This window comes from Maylandia zebra, linkage group LG12, assembly GCF_041146795.1.
Source record: "Maylandia zebra isolate NMK-2024a linkage group LG12, Mzebra_GT3a, whole genome shotgun sequence".
In the NCBI taxonomy this organism is placed as follows: domain Eukaryota; kingdom Metazoa; phylum Chordata; class Actinopteri; order Cichliformes; family Cichlidae; genus Maylandia; species Maylandia zebra.
Window position 1 is genome coordinate 14747727 of NC_135178.1, and position 13458 is coordinate 14761184.

General features: G+C 39.1%; 1 protein-coding gene and 1 long non-coding RNA gene across 4 annotated transcripts in view; one reads left to right on the forward strand and one right to left on the reverse strand.

Annotated features, from left to right (window-relative positions):
- Positions 1-13458, forward strand: part of LOC143421465 (uncharacterized) — a 75188-nt gene that overhangs the window by 539 nt on the left and 61191 nt on the right. The window contains exon 1 of one of the 2 annotated variants that reach the window (XR_013101122.1): positions 13186-13295. The exons of the other annotated variant lie outside the window; for it this stretch is intronic. This is a non-coding gene — a long non-coding RNA (uncharacterized LOC143421465). Of the gene's footprint in view, positions 1-13185; positions 13296-13458 lie in introns of those variants that run through there. 2 annotated transcript variants of the gene reach the window in all.
- Positions 1611-13289, reverse strand: ppp2r2aa (protein phosphatase 2, regulatory subunit B, alpha a). 2 transcript variants are annotated; one of them, XM_012917274.5, is made up of 10 exons: positions 13151-13289; positions 12694-12771; positions 11349-11446; positions 10987-11152; positions 10738-10850; positions 9819-9996; positions 6755-6919; positions 5779-5948; positions 5504-5595; positions 1611-5170 (listed from the first exon to the last, which is right to left on the reverse strand). In XM_012917274.5, the coding sequence occupies exons 1-10, from the start codon at positions 13155-13157 to the stop codon at positions 4891-4893; spliced, it is 1347 nt and encodes a 448-aa protein (XP_012772728.1). In that variant the 5' UTR covers positions 13158-13289; the 3' UTR covers positions 1611-4890. The 2 variants fall into 2 exon arrangements, with proteins under 2 accessions (XP_012772728.1, XP_004544300.1); XM_004544243.4 differs by lacking the exon at positions 13151-13289 and having other exon boundaries at positions 12694-12784.

The window sequence follows — 13458 nt, forward strand, 5'->3', positions numbered from 1 at the left end:
TTTTTGGGGTGTTTTTTCGTTTTTGTTTTGTTTTGTTCTGTGTTGGCCACTTGAGTCATTAGAAGGTTTGAGATGAGACTAACAACATTGATAAGGCTGGTCCTGTCGCCTCCAATTACAGGGTGGCATGGAAATAGCAATTTCTTTACACATATGCACATATGGCATATGCGGGTTTGGGTGCCTCTATAATATGTACAAAATATCGTTAAAATACATCAAATCCAGTAATTAAAGTCTCTAACTTTCTTATTGGTCAAATAATTAAACATTTCAGTTACATTTTATGCACTGTGTGGCATATATGACAAATAAGCATGTAGCCCAATAAATATAAAATCCAGAAAGCTACACAACATGAATTTGAAATACAAGTCTAACTTAAGATTCACTCTTTTCATTAGAAATAATAACATTTTACATGACTAAATTTACACAAAATGTCAGAAATCTGCAGTCTGTTCCTACTGAAAACAAGAAACAAAGCTATTGATGCTATTACATGTTTTGATGTAATATTATGCAGTATATTTAGGTTTAGAATTTATATTCAAGGTTAAATGCGGCTAGGCTTAAAGTCTTAATGCTAGCTTATTTTAATAAACATCACTGCCATATGCAAAATTAGGGTGGCAGTAGGGGTGGCAAGAGTTTATTTTAGGGTGGCACATGCCACCACAGTAGATCTGCCCCTGACCACTGGTAAACCTTCAAATAACTGCTGGGTTACATGTCTGGAATATTAACGTGGGCAGAAAATAGGTCTGGTATTAATTAGAAAGGGATGAATCTATAGGACACATTGAGGATTGGGATTGGCGTGTTTTTATATACTTTTCAAACATAAGGCCCGGTAAAGACTAATTCGCCCGCTGGGCGGCCTTGGAACAAGGAGAACAAATATTAACTGTATTCACATTTAAGTTTTACAGCTTTTTCTATTTGTAAAGACCCATGGCCATTCATAACACACAAAGGTAATTACTAATATAGATGTTTGGGTTTGTTTTTTTAAAAAAAATGCATTTTCAGTCCTTTTTCTTTGGTTTATAATTACGGGACAGTAATTCTATTATATACTACCTTGCAGAAAAAGTGGGATGTGCTGAAATTACCTGCCTTTTTCTTATATTAAGATATTTGGGGGATTAAATGTGTAGCTAGAGTTCTTTGAAACTTCCCTTTGTGTCAGTGTAAAGTGGAGTATACGTTGCCCATGATGTAAAAGGAGTTTGACATCGCTGAGGTAGAGAAAGCAGTTTCATGCTGTTTTCATTAAACTTCACACCAATAGAGAAAATAATATATAATACAATAGCAACTCATCAGAGGTGTGTAATCCTTAGATCAGGTATGCAGACATTCATCTCACATCTTTCCAATTGAAAAATGTTTTTTGAAGTAACAGCTTTGTTCTTAAAAGCTTTTTAAAAAAATTATTATTAAAAAGATTATTTAAAATAAGAGGAAAGGTGTAGTCTTTTTTTAAGACAACATGCAAAGCTTAGTTTAGCATTTAAAAGCCTTACAGAATCCTGAAATGCCCTCAGTGTCTAATCCAAAATAAAAAAAAAAACGACAACAAAAAACAACAGTCATTACATTCAGAATTCAGGTTGAAAATTCTTTATTATTTTTCATCTAAATTGTACTTTATTCCATGTGACAAGGACATAGCTGTACACTGAACCCTTTGTAGCCCCCCCACCCCATAGATCACCAAACTCTTACAATCTTTATTCAAGAGGCCATTTTAAAGAAACAGAACATACAAATTAATGAAATTCACAAAGGTAAAAGTGCAATTTGTTTTAACTCCTGTAATATATCAGACATGTATAATACACTGCTGCAACTGAGAAAACCTTACAACTCCAGACAACAAGTAGGGAAGGTTTGGTTTCCCAGGGTGTTGTTCAAAATCCATTACATATGTTTGATTTTAGTTTTTAAAAAAAGAAAAAGTTATGAGCTACCTTTAAATAAGGCAGTTTTTGTCTTGAGTCCTGAAAAGCTGCTTTCTTGAAGGTACGTTTTGATCAAGAGCAGCGGTAAATTCCCCTGAGCAGTCACCTGTCTGGCACATCATAAATTTCAAGAAACATGACTTGATTATCTCATTTATTCTTAATGCTCTAAGAAAGGCAATAGGGTTCCTTTGAATATCATCATGATTTAAACCACAGTTATGAAAAATAGCTACTGTAATTATGTGTTAATTTATGGGATCCTTGACTTGGGAATGGGCACATTATGAAGGTTTATTCAAGTGACTGGAGCTGTATGACACAAATGACCCTCACACAGTGTGAGGGGAAAAAGAAAGATTAGTGAAATACCTCAGCACTAGTAGACATTACCCAGAGCCCTGAGTGAGACACACACACACACACACACACACACACACACACACACAAAACAGTAGTTTAACACCACCGTATGGACATGGGTGGTTATTTTGTTGTCATTCTAGCGATTGGATATCCGTTCTCTAAAATAAAAGTAACACACGAACTGAAACAAATACCATCCAGTGGACCAAGAAGCTTCATTCCCTGATTTAATGGCTTAAATCATGAAGCGGACAAATTGTGCTATAATCAAGTTGTTTGCACATCAACAGATTAAATCTTCTTCCTGATATGACATTTGACTTTCAATAGAAGAAAAACAACAGGACAAACAACTTAGTGACAGCTCAGCTTTCATTAGGTTTCCCAGTGCAGCTAATATTAACAACACTTACACCTGATGTCTCATTAACTACCCTGCCATATAACAATCATCGGCAAACTGAGTGCTTCACAATTTCTCCTTGATAAATAAACAAGCCTGTATAGCAAAGCGACACATGCTTCACAGGAGAGAGGAGACATTTTCATAAATCTAAATCAGTAACTTTAGAGAAGTTGACTAAACAGTTTTAAGCAATAAACATTGATTAAAATGCCTTTCAAATAGAGACCCAGAAGGGCCTATTCTTTCACAGCCAAATAAAATAAAATAAATCAAAAACTATGGCACGTAAGTGGAATATTAAGATCCAAATTATTTTAGAAACCAACTCTGAGGCATCCAAATAAGCTCTACATGCACAGTGTGCCCCCCCCAAAAAGTTAGAATTATAATGCTTACAACTTCAAAAGATACTGAGACCTGAAAAAGCTTCTTTAAGTTTTCAAACTTCCAGGATGAGAAAAAATGTCCCCAAGTCGTATGTCAAAAAACAAAACAAAAACAAAAAAACAGCTACCCAACTGTCAAGGAACCTTCCATCTACAATCAGTCTGAGACAGACAGCTAAAGAAACTACAGTGATCAGACTGTAATCCTATTGCCTTAATTTATACAAAAATAAATCAACTATAGTGATTAATCTATTTTTAAACAGGTACAGTACAAAATGTCATTATATTAAAAAAAAAAAGTGTACAAACAGAAAGTAGATACAGAGGGTAAAGCCATGGGTCAACCTGCAAACAAAATAGCGGGAGAGCTGGCAGCAGAACTTAGTTTTGTTGCCACAGGCCACATAATGCCTTTATACACACACCCTTCCTAGTGTGAGTGTGTGTGTGTGTGTGTGTTACAGTTATATATGTCCTTTTGTCCTGAGCTATTGTTTGCAAGGGTGACGAGGTCAGACAAGGGGGCTTACTCTCTGCAAAACGGCTTCAATTGAGTGTAGCTTCAGAGTGAGTATAGGACTGGTTACTTTGGCATAATTAGCCATAATAAAACCACAATACCTGAAAAATGTGTGTGTGCATTTTGCACGACTGCGCCAGCATTTCTAAAGCCGTGGGCTATTAACTGGAATTATATTTTTTATTACTATAAACCATTGTCCACATCAATACAACATGAAAGTCAGCTTGTTGTTTAGAGAGTGGCTCGAGATTGGAACAGGATATATATTCAGGTTTCAGTGCAGCTTGAAAAACCAGGTTCTTTGTTATTTCTTGTACTTGAAAAAAGAAAAAAAAAAAAAAAAGAGACAGAATTTAGTCTCCATTGTTAAATGGTAAATGTTACAGTATGAAAACAGTTTTCCTGATTTAATCAACAGCAACAAGTTCACTATAAAGGTATAAATGAAGCAGACTTTGTTAATATTAATGACTGTAAACTAGTGGCTGTCTTAAAAGGTCAAAATCTGATCCAATATTAAATCTTGCACACTGTGGACAGATGTTTGCAGTAATGCAAGCTGTACACTATAATCATAGAACCATAAAAAAGGTTAAAACACTAAACGAGTCCTTTAACTGCATAATCATACTGTATATTGGCAAGAAAGTGGTGAGTGAACTTGGCAAATGGACAAATACTGTGAAAATATGGAGTGTCGACAGTTTGCATTACCAGTGTTTCAGGCCAGTGGTGACTGAATGATATGAGAGCAACAGAAAACTAATGAGACACAATAGCTACAATAATCTAATAACTAGTGGCTATGAGACACAGATGAACCATGGCACAAAAGAAGAATCAAATAAACTAACCAAACATGTGTATGAACAGATTTCCCTTTGGTTTGGGATGTAGTGGAGTTGCAATTTGTAGCTTGATGACTGGAGTGCTCCAACCAGAGAAAACCCATGACACTAAATCCCACTGTATGACTCAGATCTTAAAAAAACCAAACAAAAAAAACCAAACAAAAAAACCCCTACATGTTCATATTTGCAATACAAATAGAAAATGGGCTTGTGATGGCCTACTTGGGTGTACTGTGTTCATGCCACTGTTGACATAGCAGTTCTTGGCATATGCCAAGGGCAGCTCATCAAGAGGGATTTAGCCAAAAACAGACAGCTATTGTTCATATTTGTATATCAGAGCAGCGGCGCTCAAGCAGAAACTGGGACCTCAGTGCTTCAACAAATGCTAGTTCAGCTTGTCCTGGAATATGTACAGATTGTTGGTTGTGGCCACAGCAATGATGTTGTCCAGAGGATGCCAGGCAGTGTGGAGGATCTTCTTGTTAAAGTCCAGACTGTCTACACTGATCTCATCCTTTTTGCGCTTCCCACCTGTGCTTACTTTGCGAGGTTTCAAGACCGATCGCGGCTTGCTGTTTTCCCGCGACGCCTCTAGGGTCATGTCCTGCTGGTATCCTCGATCAAACATCCTGAAGAAGTTGTTGTAGGAACCCGTCATCACAACACTGTAGGTAAACAAGGTGTGAGTCAGCGAGTAGCCTTAACGTTACTGGCAAACACAATCCTTTTCAAGTATGGACATTAAATCCTGTCGTCTGTCATGAGCCAATTATACCACTTCACCACCCACCCAAACCAAATTATGAGCCACATTATGGTCTGCACCAAGCAGATAACTGCAGTAAGTGATAAGGCCTGCGTTTCTGGGTTCAGTGACGTCAGAAAAGGAGTATTCCCTAACGCTCTGCGTGCGTCATGCACGCATGTATTTTGTTTGTCCAGGACAGCTGCAGAAAAAAAAAAAAAAAAAAAAAGGAAGCCACGGAATGAGTGCTTACCTGTCGTTCCCATTCCAACAGCATTCAAACTTATCGAAGATGCAATCATTCTCATAGAGTGAACACAACTTGCTCCTGAGATATTCATGCACCTATTTAAAGAAAGCAATGAGGAAATATACAGAGTTTCCATCAACAACTGTGCAAAAGCAAAAACAACATTTACACTTTAATCACGTGGATGGACGGAACCTGCTAGAATCAATCTAGCCTTACAGGAAGAAAAGTAATGCAGAAACTGGAACAGTATTTTTGTGTTGGCATAATTTACAGACCTGATATGTCTCTACTGGTCGCGACTCCATATTGAGATCCCAAATTTTGACAGACAGGTAGTCCCGGGTCATCATGTAGCGTCCACTATGGCTGAACTTTACATCAGAGATGGATGAGATGATTTCAGAAAAGAAGGAACGATTGTTTGGATCTTCAGGCTCTTCAAACACTTAAAAAATGAAGAACAAACACATGCATTTCAGCGTCAATGACTGGAAGAACAACAATAATTTTTACAGTGGTCGAGTTGTTTTAAAGTAAGCCCTGAAACTTTCTTTACATAACAACAACTTTGTAAAAGATACTGAATTTCAAATCTGGTTATATAAACACAGAAATAAAGCATAAAAGTAACAAAGCCTTTCCGCTTATCTTTTGATATGCGTTATGAATAAGGGTCACCATTCTGACTGTTCTGAACAATTTGGCTTAGCAGGTACCAATCTATACGTACGTGCGCTATGTTTTCTATGCTGTGAGCAGGAAGCAGAGTGTGTAAATCTTCTTTTATAGCCTCATGCACTAAGACCCACATGGCCTGGATACTTCATAATGTGGTAGATGGGAAACTAAGTAGGATCTTCTATTTCTTAGGTGAATTTGTGAATTTTATGTTACCATGTGAATTGTATAGAATTGGAGAAGCAATTTGTTGTTCAATTTCTTTTTTGTTATAAAATCGAAGAAAATATTTTCAGAAAACAACATGTAAGACGTCAGCTTTGTTTCATTTTAAGAAAAGGCTCTCACGACAGTGCAACTTTTCATTTGTCAAGTCTTCTTCTCAACAAACCGTCAGCTTTGTTCAAGCACACTGCACTAGTCCAGTCAGCCACCGTCCATAGCAAGAGTAACTTTATAACTGCAGCTGATTAATCGAGTGTTACACTGATAGGCTCAATAAGAGCCTCCCATCAATCTTTGAGGAGACACACAGTCAAAGAGCTACAGAAACACAAAAAGAGACCGCCTTACGTTTGGCGTGGCTGTCGCATAGCGCTGCTGCCCTCATGTCACACAGGCGGATCGTGCCCTTGCTGCTGCTGTAGACAAAAGTGTTGCATTGGTTGGGATGGAACTCGGCCGCTGTGATCACCTCTGTTAAATCCTCCATATTGGCCGGCTTAATGTCAACAATATCTGAAGAGGTGAGGTTAAGGTAAAAACAAACAAACAAACCCAAAAACCCCAACAAGCAAATAAAAAAACCTGAACAGACATTTCAGCAACTTAAAAATCTTTCAGAAATAAAATTAATTGGTAGTAGTATTATTATTATTCACAGAGTCATGTTCTCAGTTTGAAGAACCCATCTAAGCAGGCTTTACTGCTTGCAGGTAAACAGTCTGTGCGCAGAGGAAAATAAAAACTGCTATTGCCACTATGAGACACTGAAATCACAGATCATCAAATTCACTATGATTTTTATTTTTTTAAAACAGTGACTGGCACATGGAAAAGGTTTTGCCACAGATATCTGCTCACTAGCACAAAAGTGCCCCAAATCATGTAGATGTTATTCACTTGTGAATACTTTCCATTTCATGCTCATGTGTTTTCAACTTTTAACAGCTACAATAATTAAAAAGGCACGGTCAGGATCCTGTTTCTTGACTTTTCCAGTGCCTTTAATACCATCCGGCCCTGTATGCTTCAAGAAAAACTGAACAGGATGGAGGTGGACCCCTGCCTGGTGGCTTGGATCTCCGACTACCTCACCGACAGACCACAGTACGTCAGGCTGAAGGACATCACGTCTGACACAGTGGTCAGCAGCACAGGAGCACCACAGGGAACTGTGCTGTCCCCTCTTCTCTTCACCCTGTACACCTCTGACTTCTGCTACAACTCTGAATTATGCCACATTCAGAAGTTTGCAGACGACACAGCCATCATGGGGTGTATCTGGGATGATCAGGAAGAGGAGTACAGAAGTCTGGTGAGGAACTTTGTCGCATGGAGTCACACAAACCACCTGCAACTCAACACCTCAAAGACTAAGGAACTGGTTGTGGACTTCGGGAGGTCTAGAGCAGGTCCACTGCCGGTTCAGATAGAGGGGGAGGAGGGGGAGGTGGTCAACAAGTACAAGTACCTCGGGCTGTGGGTGGACAATAAACTGGACTGGTCATGCAACACAGAGCACCTGTATAAAAAAGCCCAAAGCCGACTGTACTTCCTCAGGAGGCTGAGGTCTTTTAACATCTGCAGGAAGCTCCTGAGGATGTTTTACCAGTCAGTGGTTGCTGGAGTACTTTTCTATGCTGTGGTGTGCTGGGGGAGCAGCACAGCAAAGAAGGACTCATCCAGGCTGGAGAAACTGATCAGGAAGGCTAGCTCTGTGGTCGGCATGAAGCTGGACACTCTGGTGACAGTGGCAGAGAAAAGGACATTAAAGAAACTGATGGACATTATGAACAATGCTGGGCATCCTCTGCACACGGCCATAAACAATCAGAAGAGTCTGTTCAGTGACAGGTTGCTTCTCCCCAAGACAAGAACTAACAGACTTAAAAACTCCTTTGTCCCACACGCCATCAGACTGTTTAACTTCTCTCTGGAGGGGAGAGGGAGGGGAAACAGGAGGACAAAGGAGGGGGGAACAACTAAGCTGTAGTGCCTCTTCACCTCACTGTGCAATACCTTTTGTGCAATACTTTTGTAAATAGTCAACGGTGCAATAGACTCAATACTTGAAATGTGCAATTCACTTGTATTTTTATTTTTATTCCTATTTATTCTATTTATCCCCTTCGTATATTTTATTTATATTGTCTCTGTATTTATATATATGTGTGTGTGTATAACTCTAACTTCTGTCGGTGCTGTGCTTTTTTGGAAATTTCCCAGAGGAACCCACCCGAGGGATTAATAAAGTTCTATCTTATCTTATCTTATCTTACAGATGACCTCTGACCTCATGAGCCAACAGTGATAAAACCATTTAACATAATTTAGTTTGCATTAATTCTTTCTCCGGTTCAAGTGTTTTACATCAGTTGACGCAATCCTTAATAAAAGGCAGGGGTTGCACTGCATCAATCTTCCAGCATGAAGAGAAGATATGAGCGGCCCAAACGAGCAACTAATCTCAATTCAAGAAAAACATGATTCCACTTTGTATCTAACTCTGGTTCGTCTTTGTTTATACAGCCTTCATCAGCGGTCCCCAACCCCCGGGCCTCGGACCGGTACGTGAGTCGTTTGGTACCGGGCCACGAGAGTAGAGGCTCAGGTGTAAAATGTATGGTTTTCAGGGTTTTTATCGGTTTTCAGCATTATTTTGTTATCGTTTTTATCGTTAACTTGGTTTTCCTGGGTCTTTTCACATGTGTTATGAATAAATCTTTTTTTCGGTACCGGTACTACTTTTATTTTGTTGTATTTATCCGCGACACCTTAAAGGCCGGTCCGTGAAAATATTGTCAGGCATAAACCGGTCCGTGGCGCAAAAAAGGTTGGGGACCGCTGTCCTACATAGAACAACGCAGTAAGAACTCATGGGGTGAAATTATTAACATAGGATGTAGGAGGTGATTTTTTAGACCATGTTAGAGGCACCCAGTTAAACATCCCACGCTTTGGGGACATCTGGTGGTAGTATAAATAATGACACTGTGCTACAGATTAAATAGACACCAGTGAATATCATTTTTTGCTCTTGTCCAGTCTGCCTGTAAACACAGTATGTACATTTTTAAATATCAGGCAAAGAATTGTTTATATGCCCTATAAAAATACACGAATCATGTTTTATTTGTTGCTAAGTAAGACATAGTCTTTGTCTAATTTGACTGACACGGGGTGAGCAGGTGAACAGGATTAATAAATCAGGCATCTCTTCAAACAAAGGCTTAAAACTAACCACAACATATCATTCATTATTTCACATACCATTCACATACATTTTTTTTTAAGTTCTCTCCCTGGCTTACGCTCCTTTGAAAAATGATAAAACTGGGAATAAATAAGACAAAACACTGACAAAATAATTTTATATTATTGCAGTACTTTATGGAATTAAAGAATGAAAGGATACTAAAGCTGCGATCAGTGATCTCCAGATGCCAGAGGTTAACGCGCAGGTCATCAGCAGACAAGTAGGTCTCACAATCGCTGTTGACTGAGATGGAGTTGATGTGGTATGTGTGCGCGTTGGCGAACACTCGTCTAGGACTGGCTTCCACCATCAAGTCCATGGGCCTGAATACTGGTACCTGAAAACAAAAGTGGGGCTGTTTTTATATTTCTTTAATGGGAGATGCAGTAGATTTTATGACCTCTGTTTTACCTCTAATATATCCACACAGGCATGTTACAAAACAAATTTCACACTAGAAAAAGAAAAAAAAAAAAAAAAACATTAAAAAGTGTCCAAATTATTTTTCTTACCCTGGTAAAGAGGCACAAAGATGTAGGTGAAAATGTACATAGATTTTCCCATTTTTAAGATGGGGACAGTTACCTGCTCTTTAAACAAACAAATAAAAGGCCTTGCCTCAGTATAAAGGCAAACCTGTTGAACTGAGTCTATATTTGGAAACCATTCAGTAAGGACAAGGAGAAAAAAAAAAGGGGGGGGGGGGGGTGTCTGTGAAAATTAAAGGTGAATAAAGCAGACATTACATCAACTGCAGCACTGCAGTAATTGCAGGAACAGATTGGTAATTTTATTAGTTCCATCTGTTTACTTGCTCATAAGATAAGTCAACGTCTCAATCAAAATAGAACGGACAGTTTTGTAATGAGTGGAAGGAAACACGGAAAAGAAATGATTAACATTTATTCCAATTAATTCAGATGTAAATTACTAACCAGACTCAACATATTTAATTTGTTGTTAATTTTCTTGATCTACTTATTATAAATGAATGGAAAGTAAGCAAAGGATCTCAGTTTTGGCTAACAATGTAACAAAAAGAAAAGATCTGGGCTGTAATAAAGCCAGTTATACACACCCGTAGTGTAGTGACAGTGTTGGGATCTCTGTATTGCCCGTCTTCTTCCTTCAAATTGTAGCCCTCTGGTCTTTTGTCACGCTCACTAATTTTCCACAGCTTTATGGTTTTGTCTAACAATGAGAAAGAGCAAAGATCATGAGAGTCATTGAGTTATATTTACTCCCATATAAGGCAGTAGATGGCGTAACAAAAGTTCACATTTACTACAGCAAAAGAATTTACTCAAAAAGAAAGTAATTTACAAACCATTTGTTGACAAAAGAAAATGTGCTGCATTCTTCTGAGGCAACCATCGAATCTTGTTGATCTTCTCCTCAATCTCAAGACTTTTCAGGTAGTCAAACTCAGGCTCGTGGCTCTGGAAGGTGCTGTAAACATTGTACTCTCCTCGGCACTGAAGCTTATTCTTACTCTAAATACAAAACAGATCAAACAAAAGTTCAAGTGTTATGAAACCAAGATTCAATGTCTCGGGTCAAGATCACTAGAAACATTGTACCTGTACACCTTTGTGTTATATAAACTGAGTTTGATGACCTACCTGCTTTGGAGTATTATGAATCAAATGTTAAAAATAATTACTGTTCCTATGTGTCACTAAAACATACCTCTTGCTCCTGCTGAAAGATGACAACACGACCCCCCTTGTCCCCAGTTGCAAGTAGCTCTCCAGATTGGTTAAATTCAACAGTGGATATGATATCGGCTGTCAATAATAAAAATTGCAAAAATGAGACTAGCGTCAAATATAAATAACCACACATTTTCTGCCAGAGTTTCTGATGAACGCTATTGTCAATCTGAGACAGGTTTACTGCAATAACACTGAGTGTTTTACGAGGCTTTTGCTGTCTAAACGATTCATTGCCTTTCAATGGGAAGTGATTTACAAAATGCCTCAGCAGCCCACCTGTGAGGGGTGAAAATCATGTCAACCATGGTGAAAACACAACACAGCAATGACGCACACATATTTATACACACACACTCAACAATCTTAGGACACAAAGGAAAAAAGAACAGAAAAAAAGTTTCCATCTTCAGCTATTTAGCACTTTTCAAAGAGAACCATTCTCACAAAGTCCTACAATACAACAATCAATCCCCGCTTACACACTGGCACTATTCTGAGTTAGTGCAGTCGTTAACATCGACAGTGTGCGCCTGATACGACCCGACTCCATGCAACCCCATAAAACAATAGCAGACAGACTGAAGGCGAATCCTTTTTTACAGGAAACTAATAAAAACGTTACTGGAGTGTTGTGTTTTGAGCCCATGTACTCCTATGTATTGACACAAGGAGAGGCTCTCATTTATACATGTTCCCAGACAAAGCTTACTGTAAACAATTGTGTAGCCCTTAATGCATAAATACGGCCACCATGTACTGTAAACACACTTTTGGTGCTTTGAGTTTTCCTTTAGTTCGGAAATAATTAGCTGGTAAAGGTTTTCTTTTAACTTGGCCACTCAAACAGCTCTGTAATTAGTCAAACCTAAGTGCTACTTCTTTAACAAATATGAAACACCTATTAAAGATTCTTCTCTGGCAGAGGTAAAATCTTTTTCAATTCTAACATGCAGTTCTCTCCCAATTATGTAAACATTGTGTAATGCCCCACTAATACCCAGGGTGAACTGAGAAAATAGTGAATGCTGACATTTTGCAGCAATTATGCCAAAAATAGAAGATTGTTGTCAGTCTGTGAGAAACCAAATGGACTACAATACCACACCACTGATCCCTTATACCCATTATTACTGTAAAAAAAAAAAAAAAGAAGGAAAAAAAAAAGAAGGCGGCATTACTTTTCATTGCATATTTAGAAATACCACAAATATAAAGTGTGGCAGCAGCGCTTTGAAGCAAAGCCTAAAACAAGCGTGCACAGGATGGTGATCCTGGCAGCTCAGGCTAGCAAGTGTTCAGTGACTATCACATGGACTTACCTTCAGCGACGTCGTCATCTATTGCTCCTTTGACTTGGGAGAAGCACCACTGCACATCATTGCTCCCACCACCGGGCCCTGCACACAACATGACCCCAAGATTGGACACACCACCATTAAAGAGAGACAACTTTACACGCGTTAGCCTGCAGCTAACTTAGCTAAAAACATCAATATGACAACGAGGCCTTAAGGAAATTCACAGTAACTGCGTTGCAACTGCTGCTATAAACTCATAGGCACAGATAACTACTTGACGTGTGTTTGTGGAGAATCTCGCTCACTTTAACACTAACACTGACTTACACTGGCATCTTTGAATTACCCTAGCTCGCTAGCTAGCTTGCGCTGGTTAAACATGACATTACAGAGAAACAGATCATCGTTGTCAAACAGGTCAGCGCCTGTTAATTAATAACCCCAGGCACTGTGGTAGTCTTTTCCCCTGTGGCTTTACCTGCCATGGTGAGCGACTCGGAGAGGGGTATCTAAGCGGGCTCGGGCCCTGGACTGGAACAGTGCTGACCCGGGTCGGCTGGGAGGTTCTAGCGAGGAGCAGTGCAGGAATGAAGCCGGGAGTGCTGTTTGGTACTCTGAAGAACGTAAGCAAAAGTCTTCGGCCCTGCTATACAGCACGGAACTGTTTTCCACAAAGTAATTAATAATGCCCACTATTGGCTTGTAGACTTTGCACTCTACTTTGAGAGTTCCCTCGCCTCTGCCTCCTTACAGCACTTTCAAAATGGCGAAACGCGGGCGGCGTTC